Source organism: Agelaius tricolor, unplaced genomic scaffold (assembly GCF_023055355.1).
Source record: "Agelaius tricolor isolate 1412-34295 unplaced genomic scaffold, bAgeTri1.0.p SCAF_10, whole genome shotgun sequence".
NCBI classification, from domain to species: domain Eukaryota; kingdom Metazoa; phylum Chordata; class Aves; order Passeriformes; family Icteridae; genus Agelaius; species Agelaius tricolor.
The window spans coordinates 24287949-24310158 of NW_027269270.1; the positions used below are offsets into that span (position 1 = coordinate 24287949).

General features: G+C 43.1%; 1 protein-coding gene across 4 annotated transcripts in view; it reads left to right on the top strand.

Annotated features, from left to right (window-relative positions):
* Positions 1 to 22210, top strand: part of GLI2 (GLI family zinc finger 2) — a 191859-nt gene that overhangs the window by 39650 nt on the left and 129999 nt on the right. For all 4 annotated transcript variants that reach the window (XM_071435246.1, XM_071435247.1, XM_071435245.1 and 1 more), the window contains exon 2: positions 12918 to 13080. In XM_071435246.1, coding sequence (XP_071291347.1) covers positions 12948 to 13080 — 133 coding nt within the window. In that variant the 5' untranslated portion in view covers positions 12918 to 12947. The remainder of the gene's footprint in view (positions 1 to 12917; positions 13081 to 22210) is intronic.

Genomic DNA, 22210 nt, shown 5'->3' on the forward strand with positions numbered 1-22210 from the left:
AATGTTGAGTAGCTATGGATATGGTTTAAAAACAAGAAATTGTGTGGTCATCCATGGCTGGTGACAAATCCCCCACCCCTGTGCCTTCAGTTCTATGAAAGGTTGGACTCAAAAGGATGAATGTAGAGATGGGGAAAAATAGATGTTTAATTTCTTTAGTAGAGAAATAGATAACTGGGTTTTAAGTCAAGTGCTAGGTTGTGACAGCAATTAAAATGCATACTTGAAGAGGTTTTTCAGTATTTGTAGTGTATAATTTTGAATGTCGCGTGTGTTATGCAGAGAGCAAGGGGATATAAGAAGTAAATCTTTCTTTTGGTGGGGGACAAGTGAATTATGATAAATGCGTTATGCAAGTGATTATTCCCTTACAGGAGGAAACATAGCATTAACTGTGGAACCCTAGTACTTCTAAAAACAGAGCAGGAAAATCAGAACTGGTTCCTGATTTTCTGAGGGGATCTGAGTCTCTTACCTTGGAGACCTGAAATGAAACAGAAGGCAGCTGAAGTTAGTAGTTTCAGTGGTGAAAACTAATTATGAACGAGACTGGGAGTGGGCAGATATCTCTGACCTGTATGACCAAACCCACTCAAAGAACACATATTTAGGCCCTGATGGAAGCAAGTGCATATGCATTTGCTCAAGTCTTCCTGAAGCCAGTGAGATTGAAAGCATAGTGTGGTAGGCTTTGATAGGCTTTGAAAGAGGAGACAATGGCTGAGGCAAAACAAAAGAGCATGCCATCAAAGGATGTAAAGCAAAGTGACAGGAAAAAAGTGACAAGCTAGGAAAATGTTCTTTGTTCCCACATTCTGAATGGCTGTGAAATCAGCTTTGTACTCATTAGAACCAATGTAAAGGAACTTGCTGTAAATGAAAATGAATGGGTTAGAGGCTGGTGTTTTGAGTTCAGATATGTAGGTGAGTGGCAGGAAGCTCAAGGAAATGCCAAACTCTGAGACACTGTGCAGAAGGAAGAATCAGGAGTCAAAGGTGGCCTAGAGGCAAAATCTTACAGTGAGGTTGGAGGAATCTTGAGGACCACCCCAGGTTTCAAACTTGGATAACAAACAAGATGCTATCCACTTCTACAGCATTTGGCATCATTTGCTAGCTTCTAACCATAGCCAGACTTCTGTGAGAGATATTTGAGAGATAGACTGAAGTTTCTGTGTGGTTGGAGGGAATTAGGTCCAAACTAGGTCAATCTGACAGTAAAATGTAGGTAAGATTTAGTGGAGAGAAAGCCCAGAGGCTACTGGGCTTTGAATACAGCTTAGCTGTAGTGAACAAGAAGGAAGATGGAAAGAGTTATAGGCACAACTCAGATTTTGGGTTTAGAGGGAGACAGACCAGAAAAAAGAGGAAAAAAAAGAGAGAAAGAGCAAGAAGAGTAAAAAAAGTGGCTGTGGCATGGTTTAGAAGATGACTGTGCAGGAGTGAGATGATTGAAGGAAAGAGTAGTTGAAACTTCAGGAGCAGGGAGGAAGTTGTAGATGGGAGGTAAATGAATTAGCTTGTTTTTACTGTTTTCTCAAGGAAGAACTCAACAAGCTTGCATGCAGAAAAAGATATGGATATAGAATATAATTATGTGCATTCATATGCAACAGAAATCATGTACAATAACTGCAAGGTATATTGTAACTGGTTTAGTAGATAGTTGTATATTAGTTATAACTAAATGATAACTGTAAGTACAATCAGATGTATGTGTATGTGTATATACACACATGCTCCTGTACAAGAGTTCTGTCCTGAAGAATTGATATGAATCCTTTGCATTTTGTCTTAAATTAGAAACTATCACAGAATGAAAGCAAATAAGGAGGCAGGATTTACAGAATCTTCTCAGGCTAACCTTAATGACTTGAGTCTTATGTAATGAAATAGTTGAAAGGATCTTCTTGTGTCTAGTGGCCACATCAGTCACTATGCCCTGAAGTCTGGTACAGCCTCTGAAAATCTGTGGGGGCTCAACAGGTGCAAATGCAGTTTCCAGTGCTTGGGCCCTGGCCTGGCTGCCACCACACACAGTTCTTCTGCTTCACTTGTTCAATTCCCCTGAGCCATAGCAGCCTGCTGACATTTGCTACAAGTTCACTATGGCCTTTGTTTTGTTCAGTAAGTTTTGGGGACGTGAGACATTCTGGCTTGTCAGCCCAGCTTGTTTCGTATGTGAAGCAGACACTGCAGGGCTGCAGAGGACCAGAGCTCCTCGTATTCCCACTCTTCTCTGGGCTGTGGAAGACACCACTGCTGGGGTTGAGATGGGAGGTTTTCCCCTTAGCTTTTTTTTACAAGAGAATGAAATAAATTAGTGTTGTTTCTTTCCTTTTTTTGATGCTGGCAGCTGCCTACCAGATCAAGAAACGAAGTGAGTTCTTATAGGCTACAACATGAAGATTGCATGATATTCTGTTGGTGAATGGTTTTATAATTTGTCTTAGTCATCAAAATACTTGTAGCACAGTAGACATAACTGCATAGTGAAAGAATGTATATTCTGCAACATTGCTATTGGCAGGACATAAACACCTGTCCTGAGTCCTTAGCACAAAAGAAAAAAATAGGGAAGCTGGAAGGTAAACATTAGTTTTGTTGTCAGCAGAGATAGTCATGCTAAAATTTAATCATAATAAATGCAGATGTTTTGATTTGTGAGGGTATGGCAGACCAACTATTAATAATACCCTGATACATAGGTGCACAGAGGATCAAGGTGCTGATCTAGTCTAACCTTCTCTATAATACCATTAGAGGACTTTCCTGTACTTAAATCCATCTTGTACTTAAAACTCATGTGCTGTGATAAGGCACACTACAGCAGACCTCCTGAAAAATACCTGAACGAAATGTCAGCTCTGCCATGCTAGAAAGTCTGGCACCAGCCTGAATCTAGTGCTCTTTTCTGTTGAAACTGGGAGCCTTGTTTCTAATCTGAATTTCTCTAGTTTAATATCTGTCTCTTAGCCTTTGTGGTTGTGTATCTCTTAATATTACTGATCAGCTCATTCTGCAAGTGCCTCTCTGTTGACCTCTCTTTCATTTTTCTCATGTGTGGCACAGGAGCCTTGGCAGTTTTCATCTCTCTGCTTGGGCTATGGGCACCAGAACTGCACATATTGTCAGTTCAGGGTTAGGCAGAGAGGCATTACAGCCTCCCAAACCCTGTGTAGACAAACACATATTGCTTTAATAGTTTTAATGTTGGTACCCTCCATGGAGCTTCTCAGACACTGTCTGCCCACCATAAACTTCAAATAATCTCCGGTCAGTGTTTCTCAGACAGTTTTCATTTTAATCAATTATTTTCCAGATGTGTGGCCTTGTATGTGGTTGCTTTAGAACCTATAATCTTTATCTAGGCCATCTAGGCATGGAGAGCATCTCACTGGTATAAAGCAATCATCTTTATTTACCATGTCAACACCCATTTGTCACTGACAGACTTCATGGCTCTGTGTTTGTTTCCAGTCCCTGATACACAAAATGATTGTAACTCTCCATTCATGTGAATGTTTCCACCAGATTCAGTAATACCAGTCAGGACTAATTTGTGTATTAAAGGAGCTATTCCACTTCTTGTTTATTACTCATGTTCATAGTGTTACAGTCTACACAATTAAGGAATCTCTTCTCTTTGAGTCCCTTGGTACCTTGATTAATTTTAATCTTGACATCTTGATTTCTGGCTAAATGAGTGCTCATTTTCACCCTTGTCTTTTGTCATTAGCTTAATACCCTCCTGAATACTTTAGCCTGTCTCCTGAAAGACTTATTCCCATCCACTGTAATGACAGCCAGCCACATTGTACAGTTTCTTTTCTCTGTAGAAGATGGACCTGCACAGGGGCTCTGCCAGTCACCACTTACTTAACTGTTAATTTCTGGAAAAATACATAGCTTTGTAACTTGAGTCACAGCTCACAGAAATTGAATGCTCTTCAAAGTATTGATTTCATTCTTCCTCATGGAATGTTCCTTGCAAGGATTTTTGGTTCTTCTGGAATTTTTGTTCACCAGCATGCTTGTGTCGTTGCAGACTAGTCTTTGTTGTGGTTCATGGGTTCATCCCATATAACTCTGACCTCTCCTACAAAAGCAGCTGTCAGATATTGCAACAGTTTTGGGTTTTTCAAATGCTAGTTGTGAGCATAAGGCTGACCTTGATGACCTCCATGGTCCCTTTCCAATCCTAGATATGCTCCTCTGAGAAACTCTTCTGCCATTCTCATCTGGATGAATTTTTCTCCGTTCTCCTGTTTATGAACTGCCAGCCATTTTATGTGGTCTGCATCCTGCCTCCAGCTGGCAACTGGAGTCTTATAAAGACAATATGTGAAGTGGAATAAAGTGTGGAATAGCAGCTTGTGTGGTGTATGTGTTCAGCAGAGGAAAATGAGCCAACTGAAGTGTTGCTTTTTTGTTTTTAATTACATTCTTGTTGCCTTCCCAGGCTTCTCTCTTCTGCATGCTTACATGTGTGCCTCTGGAGGGAGAATTCAATAGGCTGATGAACAGAACTGTAATGTTTAAAAATAAACCAAAATTTTGTAATGAAGCATGTTCTGAAAGAGCCTAGTTGCTATAGGGATTTTTGCAAGGATGCAGTCCTTCATCTTTCATTGCTCAAAATAAAGATTTTCATTTCTTGAGCCAAATGAGGGGTTTCTTATCCAAGCTTTGGAGCCTGTTCAATGTCATCTGGATGGACTAGCCACTACAAGACATTATTACTCATCCCACCCCTACATAAAGCAAACCCATTAAACTTCAGTCCATGTGGTTTGTATTTGGGGTTTCATTCATGAGAGTTGAAAGTGCCCAAACTACTGCAGCACGGAAGTGAAACCCCAAGAGGATTCTCCTTCAGTCACCACCAAGCCAACAAAACATTCACTTCTCAAAACCTCCCTTGAATCCAATATCAAGGCAGCTCTTCTCCTGTTAGCCAGACCTCCTGCGCTGACCCTTCTCTGCTCTGTGGACTCTGCATAAACATTTCTGCTCAGAATCAGTTTCTGCTCCTCTTCTAGTATGTGCAATTTACTTTTGTAGTATCTTTTACTCATAAAACCTGATGAAAAGGCATTAGGTTACTAGTGATTTGCAATTAGAGTCTAATTTTGTTGTTAACAGTTTAATGGTCCTCCACCCTGGTCTTCATGCAGTCTGTCACCCACCCTGTTTAGCTGTAACCCACCCTGGTGTGGCTGCCAAGCACCACATATGTTTTCTCTGACATGTTAGTTATTAGCAGTTCCTGCTCTTGTTGGAGCATGAGAAGACTTGATGAAGGGGGTGTTTGGGGGGTGCTATATTGCCTTTTTTTTTAGTTTTCTATTTTGGTGTGCGAAGGTTCCCTAAAATGAAAACAATACTTCTTCATTAGATACGTGTGTGCACACATAGGTAGTATTTGTAATTTTGGTTCTGTTTTTGGAAAAAACACAGTTGTGTAATGGGAAATTGAAAACTTCTTTGGATTTACATCAAAAACACAAACTTAGACAACGCTTTGCCACAATTCTCTCACTCTTACAACAAAAGCAAACAAATAAACAAAACCCAATGAAGATTCATGGACCAGTTATAATGGTGACGCATCAGTTTTAAGCAATTTTTGTTTACCTGGTGCCTCCTCCCATATTTTTTGCTGCATGTTAATACAGCGTCTGACTACAGGAGTGTCTTGATTATCTTCTTTGACGGTTTTTTCGCATGTCAGAATTTGCTTAGTGGAAATTTTCTCATGATAAGACATGTAGGATTGGTTTTGTAAAATTACAAGCATGACTTTGTTTTCCTGTTCTACCACAAAAGACTCTTCCCTCCAGCCCCCACTCCTCCATCTTCTCAGCTCTTCCAAAGTAAGAAACAAAGATAACTTCTGAGGGAAAGGAGGGAAAGTCAGGTACCCCAGCCTGCATGCCTCAGCATGGACCAGTGCTGATTCTGTGTCTGGCTTTGAGCTTTTATGTCTGTTCGTTTGTTTTGATGATGTATTGTGATTGTTTTTAACCCAGCATCTGAAAGATAATTTTTGTTCAAGGCTCTAAGTTTGGCAACTTGGAAATATACTGGAAGTGGGGAAACGATTCAAATGTTCTGCTGTTTTATAAATCATACTTGTTTGTAATGAAGCAGCAATATTAAAGTGACATTAGTGTTTGTGAAAAATAGGAACATCAGGCTAAACCTGAAAAACAGCTGAAATTTTAGTTCCTCTCTTTAATATCATCTCCTTTCCAATAAATGCAGCCTAGAAAGTAAAATGGCTTTAGAAAGGAAAAAATAATTTATGTTGCAGTACAGTGGCCTCAGTGCTGTCATTTGGTGCCACAGAGCATCCTAGGATAGCTGGCCTGTGGTGGCCATTCCTGAAGGACGTGTCTCTCCCACAAATGCTATGCCACCTCTGTCAGCCCTGCCCAGGACCTGGAGGCCCAAGGGCAGCTGGCTGCCCCTCTGTGCATGCTGGCATTGCAGCCTTGCTGCGTAGCACCCATCAGTGACTGGCTCCTGCTGGAAGGACTCCCAGGAGCTGCTGAAGGCTGGTTCTTGAGCAGGTGGCTGAATATTTACAGACAGTCCATGTGGTGATAATCTCTGAGTGCTGCCACTCTTACTGTCCTTGTGTGATGTTAGGGGAAGGCTGCTGTGGTCAGTGTCAGCGTAAGTAGGGGGGGGCAGCACTTGTGACTCTTTTTGAGATGGTTTCCTTTCACATGGCTGGGACCACCTGAAGCAGTAAAGTCTTTTTGTGCCTAGGCACAAAGTCTTAGGTACTCCATGTACAAAGAGTGATGGAGCAGGCTGGAAGGCTGCACTCTTCGAAGCTGTTTGCCGGGCATATTTCTATTATCAGAGACCCTTGCATGTCACTTTTCTTCCCTGTGTCTCTCTTCCCTCTGTGCCCTGCCTCCCTGTCCTGTCCCTCCCATGAGCAGATGTCATGTGCCTACCCCTGCCCCAGCAGTGCATGTATCTCCATCTCTTGAGGAGCCCGGTCTGCCTACAGTCTTGCTTCTTCATCTCTGCGCTTCTCTGTTTACACAGGATTTGCCATTGTCTGTGCTTCATTCACTCATACTCCTCAGTAATCTTTAAGGTCATCCCCCTATCCCCTGTTTTTCAGGCCCTTGTCCATCTTCAGGAATTTACTGCTCTTTCCACATCCATCCAATCATCCTTTCAAACATCCCTCCTTCCCTCATGCCTCCTTCCTACCCTGCACTTTTCCTTTCTTTACCTTCCTGGACAGAATTGTGCCTGAAATATCCCAGGACTTGTGGAGCTGGCTGGAGGTGATGTTACTACAGTACAGAGAGACCCTACCAAGCCCCAGTCAGTTCTGGGTGCACTTTGACCCCTCCCAGTACCGCAGAGCAGCTTCTTCCTCATGCTTTTGGTTTGCTGTTGCCATATGGAAATGGCAGATGGTGTTGATCAGGAAGTTAATCTAGAAGTGTATCCGTTTCATGCCGTACGCGAAGGATTTGTTCATTAAACTTAGAATTCTAATTTAAAGCCAATTAACGGAGTGATTTGAAGAGACTTGTTGTTTTTGAAGTTCAAAAGAGATGCTAAGTCTCTGATTTCAGCCTTTGTACATTCCAGAACCTGTATAACTATTGCAGTTTTGCCAACCCTACTGGGGGTATTTTTTGTCTCTTTTTCCCTCCTCTCTTTTTTTTTTTTTTTTTTTTTTTTTTCCTTTTCATTTTTTGGAGTGATACAACTTTTACCATGGGCTGGAACTGTTGGGTCAAGCTTTCTCAGATTTCTCAGCAATTTTAGCCTTACCTTTGGGAGTAGGCAGGCAGAACTTGTGTGTCTTCCTATCCTGTTTGCTGCTAGCACAGGTCCCTCCTCCCTCCCTTTGGCAGCCTGGTATTTCTCTCCTCTGAGCAGGAGTCAGGGTAAGGGGTAGAAAACCAGCATAACTCCTGAGCAGCTCTGTGCCCTTCTAGCCCTGCTTCTGCCAGCATGGGTTTGTCTCTGCTTCCTTTCATCCCAGAAGCTGGGAGGGACCCACCACAGAAGGTTTTTTTGAGGGTAAGGGGCAGGAGTGGCTCCCAGACAGGGAGCTACTGCCCCAGTGTACAGCTCTAATTTCCATGTGTAATCAACCCTATAGGATTGGCCCAAGGACACCATTCCTAAGAAATGTCAAGATGGGAAACCTTGTGTCAGGAGGACCTCAAAAGTGATTAGTTCTGAATTAATATTTATGCTGCTTTTACCTGAGATTGATATTCTGTAAACAGTTGTAGGTCCTTCAGCAGCAGACAGCCTGTTTGGATAGTCCCAAGATTTACTAGTGGCATTTAGACAGAAAAAACTTTCTTTAGTAATTTGAAGCATTTGCTGATATAAAAGAAAATAGAGGGGTCAAGTTTTGCTGTGGTACAGAGCCTATGACTTCACCAGGTTAACTGCTGCTACTTCCACGTAATTGAGAACATAATTTGGCTCAAACCCTGGGAGACTGAAAAGGATCACAGCAGCCATTGTATTAAGCCAATGTTCAGAGCAGTTGGCTCACACTGAATTTCATAAGTGGATCATGTATTCAGAAGGCTTTAGCTGTATGATACAGTCCACTGAAAAGAAGAGATGGTGGGAGTGTGTCCTTGTTTATCTTCACTAAAGCAGCACACCAGGAAAAGCTATCAGACCTGGGATTGTACCTACATAGGGCTGATGTGGCAGAATTTATTGTCTCCCTGTGGGTGCCTGAGCACAAACCTGGCAAGAGCTGTGCAAAGCTGCCCTTGGTTATCCCAGCTCCCATCAGCCTTGCCAGGAGCCAGCAGCAGTGGTAATGGACACTGGCTGTGGTGCTGGTGTCAGCAGCCAGCACACGTCCAGCGTGTCCCCTGGAGGTGACGCCACCTCACTGGCACTGCTAGGGCTGTGTGTGGAGAGGTCAGGTGGGGGTGAACTCAGAATGAAGAGAGAATACACACTGGTCTGAGAAAGCCCAAAATATTCCCAGAAAGTGAGATGGCTTCTGGAAGCATGCTTTGGAAATCCCTTTCTGCCCCTTGCATGGGGCTACCAGCCTTGAAGGTGGCACTCAGGATTGGATCTGAGTCTCAGTGTCACTGGCAGTGTCTGCCGTCTGCCAGAGAGGATCACTCCCACAGTGCTGCTTACTCTTTGAGCAGATATAGGCAAAATTGGTCATTCATTTGTCACAGAGAAGAAAAAAAATGTGTTTTCTGCCCTGTCTAGGGGAGGAGAAGGGGGTTTCCTGATGAAAGAACAATCCTGAAGAAGGAAATAATTGCCTTTTTTAAAAAAAAAAAAAAAAAAAAAAAAGGGTGTGCAGAGGGTATGGCTGATGAGTATCTGTTCATTCCTAAGTTTGCCAGCAGTCCTGCTCAGGCTGATGCCCTCCAAAAGAGACAGGCATTTTCGGACAGCACTTCAGACCATTCCTCAAGCACTTGGCGGGAGGGATTGTTTTATTAGGAAAGTTTACGGCTTCTTGTTTTCCCTCAAAGGCAAATGTGACTTTGTTGTTTTTAATTCTGTTGGGATTTCTCCCTTTTAATATACAACACAGCTGTTAAAATAGCTAGGGTTGTCTAGGGCAAATCATATAGCACTTTCCTTGTTCAGATCTCAGATGGCTGCCTTTTTAGTGTCACTGCAGAATTATATTACAGGGCATATGAATAGTGCTGGTATTAGTGTCAAAATCAATTACCCAGTCCTCCTCCTGCAGAGAAAGCTACAAACCTTAGGAAAAATCTGAGTAATCCATTCTGGTTTTCTAATTCTGAGTAATGACGGAGGGCAGAGAGTTGTGCTTGAATAAGTGCATAGGGTCTTTCTCTGTATAGTCACTCCTAAATGCATGCTCTTTACAGGAAAAAGCAGGCTCCCTGTGAAACCCTTTTTCATGCCAAATGGCTCACTGCTAAGATTAATCTGTCATTGAATTTATAAATTCTGTGTGGCACAGAGCAGCAGAAAAAGTTTAGCATCAAACAGAAAGCAAAGTATGCTTTGCTTAAAAAATGAATGTTGTGCTCCTGGATAGTGTGGATTGACTGCCTCCACCAATATATCTTCTTATACTGGTAATAAAAACACTTCCATAGCCTTGTGCCTCAAAGGATCTCAAAGCACTTTGCAAATAGGGCAAAGTACTATTTCCTATTTTATGGCTGTGGAAACTGGTTGCAAGAGAGGAGTTAAGCTTTTTGCCCAGGGACACTGAGGAGACTGTAGCAGGTCCATGATGGGGACCTAAATCTCCAGAGTTCCAGTGCTGTGTCCTGGTCACACATTGCACCACAGGGAAGGCTGCTGGCCACCAGCTCTTGGCTGCTGTCTGTGAAACCTCAAAAGGTGGGGTATGAAATCAGTGTTGGTGCTCCTTTGCTCACTGGTCTGTGGGCAGAGGTGCTGAGCAGAGCAGGATCTGGCAGGAAGGATGCTTGTGTCTTCCTGGGCTGAGATGATCAGCTCTGGCTGTGGGGTGCTGTGAAAAGAAAATGACTTTTAGTTGCTGCTGACTTGGGGAGAAGCTCGGAACCTCACAGTCAGCCTGCTCTGCCCCAGGCACCTTTACAAAGCAAAAATAATTATAGATTTATTACCCTAAATCCTGTGAGATTAGAGTAGTTGCATTATTTATTTTTTTTCTAATCTGGTATTTGAGGATTTACCTGTTTAATACAACCACTTATTACAAACACTTGAATATTGTTTTAAATTCATAATTCATCTGAAAAGAGAGCATTACAGCTGCAAAGACCAGATTTTCAAATACAGGCATGATCTCCTGTCACATTCCAGTTGGATAAATGACACATCTGAAAAACTGGGTCCCTACTGAGGTGTCTGTGGCAGGGATGTAGAGGTTTTGCTTCAGGCATCTCTGGAAAAAAAACCATGGCTCTTATCTGCATGTTTCACAGAACAAGTCCTGTTACCAGTTCCTTCCTTCCCCTCGCTGGCTGCTGAGCTTTGCAGTGCCCGAGGATGCTCCCTCACCCCCAGGGCTGCCCCCAGGGTCAGGGTGCCCAGAGAAGGGGGGTTGGGGTGCGAGGGCCAGCGTCTGGTTTCAAACAAAAGTGCAAAGCCTTGAAAGGAGGGACTAAGAAGAAACAGGTGGGGGGTTAGCCATGGAGCCTCTGAAGTTTATTTGCTTAACGAACAGAAGCCCAGGCTGTCAGACCTAGGTCAAATACTCCTGCAGTTCGGGTGTATTTATTTCATACGTGGCCTGTAACCCAACCTGGTTCCTGGATTAAACCACTGTAAAGTCCTGGCCCCAGGAACACATCCCATGCTTGCCATCAAGCCCAGCACATGCCGGGGCAGGACCTTGAGGGGCCACCTCGGTGTTCAGCGGAGCCTTGTGTCATCAGTAAAGCCTGTAATTGTGGGTCCTGTCATTTCCAGTGCGAGCTCTGCAGTTTACAGCTGCACACTGTGACCACAGATCCATCACTTCATTGTCCCATTAACGTGAGCCACGCCTGAAGGCTCCTGGGATGAGCTGCTCAGGCTGCAGCACACAGCTGCTTGGTGGGACACCACTGTCCCAGAGCCCAGGCAGTGGTGACAGTTCTGCACAGCCACCAGGCACCAGGTCCCTCACACGGTGGGAACTCCTGAAATCTTTGTGCTTTCAAGTTTTTAGGAGAGTTCACCTTTTAGTTCAATATTTTCAGGAGTCAGTCAGTCCTCCAGAGCAAAGGGAGGGAAGTTCTGAATTGGCACAATGGTGGTAAAACTACCCGCACACACACACAAAAAATGTTCTGGTTTCCCAGATATTTGCCCAATCCCATTAATTCTAGTAAGACAAACAGCCAGTGTGCTCCAGAGTATTTCAGAAGATGAAAAATTTGCATTTGAAAATTTGCATGTGAAAAATTGCAGATCTGCATTAAAATTAGAAAGGAAAGAGGAATTAGCAGTGGGTTTTCCCAAGCCCAGCCTGAGGCTGATAGTGCCAGGTAACTGTGCTGGTTACCTGCAAGGAGGAGTCAGGTGGAGATATGTGATATCAAATGAGGTAAAATGAGGGGAACAAAGTATTTGCATTCAGAAATAAAGTATGCCTCTTCATTTTAGAGAAACCCTGTTTTTACAGTAAATTTGGGATACCCATATGTTTGCTTTTAAGTCTAAATCATGCAGAAAAAAATGGTCAAAAAGTTCAGGAGCCTCTATGTTTTATCAACCTAAGTTTAAAAACCTAGGTTATTTGTATCTTCTTGTTTTGTGGATATTTCATGGCATTTAATTCACTATTTGTGGCTGATTTTTAGATGCAATTGGTCAGGATAGAAGAAGTTTTTTGAGAGAGAAAGGGATCAGTGTTTGTTAGACTTCACCAGTGAGAACTTGATGGGATATGGCAGACCTGCTATGGCTTATCTATAAGCATTGCTGAAAAGTTCTGATCATGACACTGGTTCCATACCAGCCCACAGCATAGCCACCCACTGTGGGATAGAAAAAAACCCTCACTTTGAATATATGTTTATCTGTATTTTATTGAAAATTTTTCACTGAGTTTTTTCTTAGGATGATCTAGGTCATGTATACAATGGGTAAATCCATGTAATGTGTGCTAAACATCTGTATCTCACCTATCCTATAACCCTGGAAAGCCCTTTGGACCTGTAAACTTTACGGTATAGCCCAAGTTTAGCTGGGAATTGGTTTTTGGTCCTGATCTTTGTAGATCTGTGAGAACACCCAGTCCTTTACATGGTTGTGGCCTTTGTGCCTATGTTTGCTGGAGTTAGGAACCCAGGAATTCTTTGCTGCTTGCCATTTGCTTTTGAACTCTGCCAAACCATCTTATGCTTCATGGAGTTGATTCTTCCTGTTTTGTGAGTGGTGACCAGAATCTGGTTTTGTTTTATCTCCTGTAGGGTTCCTGAGCTGGAAGATGCCTGTCTAAGATGGAAACTTCTGCTTCAACAGCTGCTGGGAAAAAAGAAGGGAAAGGTGCTGTTCTGGAGGGGAATGGCTTTACAGAGACGGGGAAGAAACCCCCTCCTTTAGCAGCAGCGGGAGCAGCAGTGTCACAAGGAGGTACTTTGTTTTCCACAATTTGAAAGCAGCAGGGGTGTTTTTCATTAGACTGTAAGAATTTAATAAGTATGGTGGCATCTGTCTTCCTGTGAACATGCTGAGTTTATTGGGGTTCTGGGCTGTCAGAGGATCTGGAAGCTGTGTCACTGCGCGGCATCCAAACGTCACCGTGGTGTGATGGAGAACTGGGCTGGGGTGAGGGGTGGCTGTGGGGGAGTTGGGGCATCCCATCAATGCTTGCCATCAGCTGACTGGTGCTGCACAGTGTTGGCAGCACTGTGCCCTCCACTCCTCCATGGTTAAAGAGTGCCTGGTGGGGCTGGCTGGAGATGGGGAGCACCTCATTGTCCTGGTCAGAAAGGGGTGTCATGTGCCAGCTGTGATCCTGCTAATGAGCTAAACAGACTGCGTGGTCTTCAGTCATTGCTGCTGGGATTTCATGGTTAGAGAGGAATTTGGAATTCCAGACCCAGTGCAGGAATGTTCATAAAGAAACCCCTCCACTTGTGCTGTTCCTGTTCAAATCAGTGTGTTAAGCAAGATTTTGGTCTTGCTTCTGTTGAAGTCAACTGGGAAGCTCTTGTGGACACCTGCAGGCATGGAACCATTACTGGTGCATGTAACTGGTGTGCAGGTGAACATGCAGGGATGTTGCTCCTGCCTCCTCCTGCTTGCTGTGGCATGCAAAACCCACTCCCATCTCTGGTACACGTGTGCTGGTGGATATCCAGAGTAGTGCCAGGGCCCATCATGGTGGCACAGCTGTGGGCCAGGCTGTGCCCACTGGGGAGCCACCATAGCTGCCCTCTTGCTGGGGACTGGTTGTCATCTTTGGACAGGGTATAAGAGACAAATTTAGTTTCCACCAGTTTGGATGTGACAGGAGACACCCCAGCTGTGTAAACTTTGCAGACAGCTTTTTTTTTTTCCTTTTTGAAATACATGCTGTTGCTAGTCAGAGTCTACCTCAAAATAATCCTGTCCTCTCCCCTTCCTTCAGTGCAGGGTGGTTTTTCATCACCCCAGGAGAACGGAGTGACTCTTCTGTGAGCTCCTCTCTTTCTTACTTAGATTGGCTGGAGAGTTTGAGTTTTTTGTTGCCTGAGTTTTGAAGATAGTTTCCGACCAAAAAGGCTTAAATCTGCTTTATCACTCCTTTTCCGTAAACTTTGCTACTCAGGTTTCTTTTTCCAATTGACCTGTGAAGATTCAGATGCACAGAATAAAGTAGAGTGGCTAGCAATCTATCAGATTAGTTTGTGTGTTTGATAAACATTTTCTTAAAAGCAACCAAAAAGTCTTTTATAAAATTGTTTGGAGGGAAACGCAGTTTTGTGGTGCTGGATGGGTCTGAGCCACTTTCCTTGTGAGCACTACACAAAGTGGCAGAAAGGAAGGCTTGCAGGAAGCAGAAATAGGGGGGACAGCAATGTGCAGAAGCTTGGCACCCCCCACCAAATCCCTGAAGAAGCAAAGGCTGTAGGAACTACTGAGGCAGCCCACTTGAGGTATCATCTCAGTGACTGGCAGACCTGAAGGGTTGATTGGCCCCAACGTAGTCCAAGCATGTTCTAAAATTCACAACCCAGAGATGTGCTGTTATGAATAAACACCTTCTCCCCACTTGGCACTTGCCTTGGGAGCGCCTCCACTGAGGAAGCAGTCACAACCTTTCCAGAGATCCAAATGAGGATGCCCTGAGGTGGAGTGTCCATCAGCCCGTGTGGCATCCCTGGAGACCTAATTGGTTTTTAAGCATCTAGTATAATGTGTTCTGTTAGCAGTGTGCTCTCACCTTTGGAAAAAAGTGATTTATGGGCTCAATATTTCTCCTTTTAGTAGGAGGAAGTGGAGAAGTAAGTTGAGGATTGTTTGAAGATGTCAGGGGAATTGTGATAAAAGCGTTGTGTAATGAGATGTAAAGAGTGAAATCTGTGTCACGCTGTGAGGAAAAGTGCTCATAAATGACCCAAAATGGCAGCAGTGGAGCAGCGTGTGGCCGGGCGCTGGCCGCGGGACGCTGCAGGTGATGCACGTGCTCTTGTGGCTCCAAGTGCTTCCCTTTGAACTCTGGCTAGACATAGTACAGGCTCCTGAAAGCCAGCAGCATGCTTGTGCATGTGCTTGAAAGTAGGAAAATTGATACGAACTTGTCTTCTAACCTGAGTTAACTGCAAGGTGTGATTTAGCAGGTGATGACAAAAAGGCTGGGTAGAGATGAGACTCTACTTACATGGTATTCATGCTAATGTAACATGTTTGATGCCCTAAACTAAAGTAATTATTCACAACAGGCCAGAACTATGAGTATTTATGCTCATGTTTTTACAGAAGAAAGCAAACGAGGCTTGGAGATTAATTAGGAAGTTCCGTTTGAGGAGGGCATCAGCTTTAAAGGGGGGCCTCTGAGCTCCCCACCCTGCTTTGGGGCCGTACGGGCAAGTCTTTATTCTCATCCAAGACAGACTCTTGATTTCATTTATTGCAGAAGTTTTACTCTTTGTACTAGCATATGAGGCTCAGCCAGCGCTGCAAATCACCAAGCTGCTCTCCAGAGCCAAACAAATGTAATTTGCAACACATTTCTCCTCCTTTATTCTACTGAGTCACACAGAAGGAGTGCCATCATAGCACGTTTTGCATATTTCTCAGATCATAAGGTTTTCTTTTTCCCTTGTAGGAATTAATGGATTCATAAGGTTTTATTTCTAATTAATTGAAGGAATAAACTGAATATTGGTTAAATAATTGAAGAATAACTATTTGATTATATTATTAGTTAGACTGTATTATTATAAGATAATATGTTCAGTTTGCATTTCTAGTTCCCTTGCTTTGGGTAGTTGTCCCAAATGTTTCCAGCCTCTAACAAATTAAGTTATGGCTGTGGGAAAAGAGATCAATATTGTTGATGCTGGCAGTAGAGAAGAGTCCTTTTGTACTAAAAATTTGCATCTCAGTCTTCTGAAGCTGCCATTTTAAACATCATCTGCGACAGTTTTTTTATAGTAACTCATTGATCAGATGTTTAGAAATTGGCCTCACAGATATGCCATCAGGGAAGTCTCTCCTAATTTTCTGGTTTTCCATAAATCATGTTGGCCAAGGAGTCAAAGCTTCTCTTTTCACTTGCAGTAGGGGCAGCTGTGTATGTGTGACTGCGATGGAAAGTGTTTATAATGACAGTGTGTAGGAACTGTAGACAAGTTAGATCTGCAGAAGAGGCTCTTGGTTTTATTGTCTCTACTTCTGGAAGGGCAACATACAACTATTCAAGTTCAGAAAACCATTCTGTTGAATGCCAAAATCCACATTGCTGTGTAGGGTGGGAGGGTTTGGTGCAGAGCACCACGGGTGAGGCTGGGTTTTGTCCTCCAGGCTGGCTCTGACACATCCTCTGTACCTACAGGCATGAGGAAGCCCAGGCACATGACTGTAGGGGAAATTTAAATGAGCCACTCTTTCAAAGGCAGAGATATTTAGGAAGATAGGTTTCTCATCTTGTAATAAAAATTAAATACAAATTCTCCTAAATGCTAACTGCCCAACTTTAACAAGGTCCAGAATGCACCTTTCCCTCTCCACCCCACCCTCTGCATGACACAAACTCCAAGTTCCCAAATTGATGGTGTTTATGTTTGAAACATTTTTCTGATGTCTGGCTCTGTCAAGACTAATTTTAGCATTTCTAAAGCTGAGTAAAAATACAGCCTCATTACTTTGATGTCAGAGCATAGTTTACTATTAGTATATTCTGGGGTTTATCATTTTAGTCATGTTTAACACAGCTACAGCAGGCATGCACTATTAAATCTGGCTTATTTTACATTCCTGTCCGAAATTATTTATTTGGAACAATTTCCTCTCTATCAAAAGACACGGCTAATGCTGAGTTTTAATGTGTTATTTACACACAAAATAACCTATTTACAACTCAGTATCTGCCGCAGGGAGAATGAATGGGGCAGTGCTCCCTTCATCCTGTTGTATCTGAGTTTAACAATCTGGATTGCTAATAGAACCATTTATCACAGGGTGGTAATTTATTTTATGTTAGCTGCACAGGTCTCCCTGCCTCTGATCTATGGAAATACTTTGTATATAATGAAGTTCAACAAGTCATTTGGTGTAAACATGGGGAAGCCAAGCTGCAGAACTAGTACGACTCTGGCTGTGCTTTTTTTTTTTTTCCAGGAGGTAACGACTCTCCTCTGATATTAAGGCTTCAGTTGATGAAATACAGCTCTTTGCCCTGTGTGTGCTTTAAAGGCAGAGTATGGGGCTTTTCTGCAGTGGATCAGAGATTGGGATGGAGTTTGCTCACTTGATTTATGGGCTGGCAGGAATGCTTAGTTCTGCAGAAGTAGCACACTCAGCCCTTTCACAGGCAGAGGAGAAGGGCAGGGAGCACCTCCCATTCCTCTCCAGAGGTCTTCCATAAGCAAGCCCCAAGTGGCATTGGCAGGGAGTCCTTGTGCAGTTCAGCTTGTCTTAGTGCTAGATTATGGGAAGACCATGTAAATGAGGAGGAGGAAATGCCAGCATCCCAGCACACCTCAGTGCACTGAAAAAATATATAGTCTGTGTGGCCCAAGACTCAGACAAATTAGAATGAGAACAGCCCCAATGAAGTCATCTCCTATGTCCACCCTGGAGGGGCAGGGATCTTCTTGAAGAATGTTTTTCATTCAGTTCGCATTTTCCAGGAAAAGGAACATAACCAGTACAAGCACATTCTTAGTTTCCCTGCCCTGCACTGCTTTGCTGTGTACATCTTAAAATACTGAGAGATGTGTTCAACAGAAAAGCTGGGACTGGCTCCAGGGGGAGAAGGGGCAAGTGGTTAAAACTGAATGATGGGAAAGTCCTGTAATTCAGACTGAGAAATTCTCCTACTGCACAGACTTCAGTGGCCCCCACCTTGGGTAGAGCTTCAGTGCAGTGCTGCCACAAGAGCAGCAGCAGTCAAGAACTGTATTTCTTCTCTGACTGTTTCTGTCAGCCTTTCATGAAACTAATTCTCTTGGGTCCTGAAGTGTATTTCTTTGCAACTGTAGCCCTTCTGAGTGCGCAGATTGCCTACAGTTCCTTGTGTACCCACTTATGTCCCTTTGGGCAGCTGGATGTCTCAGATGCTCAGACTGGTGCAGTGCTGAGACTGTTCCCAGTCACAGGATATCAAGGACAGTGACAAGCTTGCCAGCTTTGTCTCATGCTGGTCGCCTGGCACCTGCTCTTTGGGATAGTTTAGAAGGATTCGTGTAGAGATAGATGAAGTCAAAGCCAGGCTGCACCATTTTTATGTTTCATGAGCAGTGTCTGGGGTGTGGGCCTGGCAGGGAGTACTCTGGGAACAGCAGGTTTAGTTCTTCAGTTACAGTGGCAGAATTTTGATAATTAAGATTGCCACAAACTGTGCTACAAAAGCACGTTTTGTCTTCTGCCTGCCCTTTCTCTTCTATCCACAGCTTGCAATGCTGTCTCCCTAGTTTCTTCTTCGAAGGAGTCAGCCCAGGTAATCCTTTGCTTTGCTTAAACGTGTGATTGGAGTCTGACTTCTTGGTTTGTTTTCTTTTTTCCCTCATGGGGGAAAGTTCTTGCCCAGGCCTCTCTACTGACTTTGTGTGGTAGCCAACCCTGTGGGCAAAGGTGTGACCTCAGAGTGGATAACCATTAATGTTTACAGACTTTTTCATTCAAATTGTGTAGCCCTTAGGTGATGCAACAGCTTTATGGTTGGACGTGATGATCTTAAGTGTCTTTTCCAGCCTAAACAATTCTATAATTCACAGCATCAGCTAGCATTCCCTAATTGTATATAGCTCCTCCACACTGTTAAAGCAAAAGTTCTTATAATTTCAGCTCGTTACAGATGCAAAGGTACTTTTGAAGACAGAGTAATTTTATTTCATCCCTAACCATACTGCCGGTTTGCACGCCAAGTTGAAAAGCTTTTATGACTTTAAAATAGAACAAGTAATTCTTCACAGGCTGGTTCTGGCATTGGTGATCCCAACCATTAAGCGCCACCTGGAAGACCTTTGTATTTTGTGAGTGTATTATCTTACCATTAATAATAACTGTAATAGTAATAACTTCTGCGTTTCTATTACTCTGTAAGCTCCATAAGTTTATTCTGGCAAATACTGGTAAGTCTTCTTCTCTGGGGACCCAGTTTAGTCTTCATGTAAGTGCCCTCAGAGGGTACCTAAATATAACCTTTATAACTGGTGCTAAACTTACCTATTGTGGATTGGTCCATTGTAGTCAAGTAAGAAAATCTAGTGGTGATAATGAATTATCTCCTGGATTGTCTCCTCTGCCAGCACATCCCCAGAGCTTGAATTTTTAGTATCTCTGGCAGCTTTTTGCTTGAATGTCTGTGAATTTGTGCAGGTTTTATAAATCAATTCTCCCAACAGCACCCATTAGCCAAGGCATTTGAGCCTTCCATAATCATGGGAGGACAAAGGATGGGAGTTATTTTGTCTAAGTTTGCTGCCTAAGTGTTAGGTGTCTAGTTTGGGATGCTTTTGTATTAGAGTGGAGTGAATCACATTGTGCCTGCTTTATTCCTTTGAGGGCTTCATGCCTGATTTAATGTTAGGTGGAAAAATCCCAGTCTTCCCAACTTTGCCAAAATTTCAAAGTGGGGTTAAAGTGAGAAACCAAGGTGGGACTAGATTAATATTTAAAGCCTTTCATTCATGTTCATCAGTCCATAGCCTGATGAGCAGTCTGGGAGCCCTGACTGCCAGCTCTGAACTGAAATCTCACCCTTGGCTTCTCAAGTTAGAAGCAAACTCAGCACCCAGATATCAACACAGCCAGGGGGGCTGTTTCCCAGAGCTGCTCCTCCTTTACACCAGGGTTGGCAAAACTAGTGTTTTAACAGCCCATTCAGAGAGATGGGAGATTTAAAATCCCCACTAAAAATACAAGGGGAAAAACCATAGTAAATTCTCAAGGCTACAAAAAGCTCCTAAAAATAACCCAAATGGAGGAAGGCTATTAATGCAAAAGTAAATAATTATGTTAAGGAAAGCAACTAGAGAGGCCAGTTGTGTAAATCACTTTAAGGGGAACAAGCCTTAGATAAAATCCATCCTTTTATCACACAGATTAGGTCTACCTTTGGATGCTAAATAATTGATAGGGTTTGGCAGAGTGTTCCATGGCTGCCTGCACAGAGCAGTGGGACTGCTCCCGAGGTCAGACGAGTGGCAAAGAAAAATGTTCCTAGAAACGCTGTGCATCCAATACCAGCACCAAGAAACAGGGCTTTTATTCCCAGCACCCCCTAAAGAAATGGCCTTGAGAAGGCATCCATACACCTTGCAGTGAAAAGAGGACTTGGCATTGTTCCTCACCTTGTTAAACTGCCCCCATGAAATCAGGTTGTCTGTTTTCATGGTTTTGGGTGGTGATGAGTGAGGTGCAGAGGCCTGAGAGGATACAGCCAGTTTCACTGGAACTTTATAATAGAGAAGATTAATTATGCTGTATGGTGGCTTCTGGGAAGCCCAGGGCTTGTGGGGGGATTTCTTGTTTTGTGCAGCCCCCACACAGCCTCAACACTTCAGCATCTGTCTGCGTATGAACATCCTGGCAAGACAGGGAGAGGTCATTGCTCCCATTCTCCAGACAGGGAGACAGGGGATTTTTTTCCAGGATCAAAGTGGCTAATATGGATTGAGCTGTTTCAGAGGGATGTCAAGTGATTATCTCTGGGACTTCAGATGTTCATATGTGGCGTACATGGGACGTAGATAATAGTACAGAGGTCTTAGCCCAGGTTCCTTGGTTCACCATATCCACTAGCAAGCCCTTCCTCTCTCAATGATATGCCATGTAATCATGGTCAGATGACTCAAATCCTCATGCCCATCTGCCAAACGGAGGCGTTGTTTCTTTCCCTTCAGGAGAGATGAGCACAAGTTGTGTATGCATCATCCAGAGCCTCTGAGAACATCACGATGCAGCAGTCAGCTTCATTCCTCTTGGTTGTTGCATAATGGTATGAAAATGCTCAGTAGCACAAATAGGTTATCACTGAATTTAAACTAACTCAGCAGTGCCTTTGTTCAGTACCTAGCACAGTGGGCTCATAATTAGAGCCTACAGATTTTTCCAGAACCAGGTGAGACAAAAATTGCGGAAACCTAAAATTCTGAAATAAATTGATATCCCATGAATTCTGTGTGGGGACTATGCTTGACAGGATGAGTTCTATGATCTTAATGGTAATGACAGAGAATAAAACCTTAGCCAAGATTGTAAATTTAGCTCTTGAAGGAATGAAGGGGATACAGTATTTTCATGCAAACTTCTTCAGAATTATGTTAAACTCTGACATTACATGTCTTATCATTACATTATGACTTTACATGTGTTGGAAAATGACCTATGCTGGGTGTTCTGTGACTCCTATAGTAGTGTTGGGTTGAAATCAGGCAAACCTTGCTGGAAAGAACTGAACAAAACTTTGGGCACATAGGCTGAGTCCAAAATGAAAATTAAAAAAATTGAATGTGATCCCACATGATCACAAACTTGACTGAAATCAATTCTGCCTTTTCTGTAGTTTGTTAGAGAGCTCAGTGGGGGTTTCTCTCCTCTTTTTTTTAATACTTCCTTCCTCCTCCTGGAATCCCAGATCTTTTTAAGATCATCCCATTGAAAATGCTTCCAATTGTAAGTAAATCATAAATAAGATCAGGAGAATTATAAGCAAAATATTTATATTTACTGCCACCAGTATCTGATTTTTAAAATACGGTGACATTTGCAGGGATTGAATGGTGCCATTTTAGCCAGAAAGCTGTTCTATTCTGTTCTCTTTTCTTACAGTGATCAGCTCTTGACTGACAGATTTTCAGAAAAAATCACAGCTGGCAACAGATGCATCCTTAAATAAACAGTTAAAGTAGATGTTTTGATGGCTTCAGTTGTATTGATATAAAAGATCAGTGTCTGGCATTCCTGAAAACTATCCAATAGAGGAGGTATCTTCTTCTAAGCCCCTGGCCCTGTGTGTGCTGCTTCAACAATAGTTTAATCTTTTAAAGAAAGCAGAGGGTTTATGCACCTGTGGGATGCTCTGAGCCAAGGGAGAGTGACAGGGGATCAG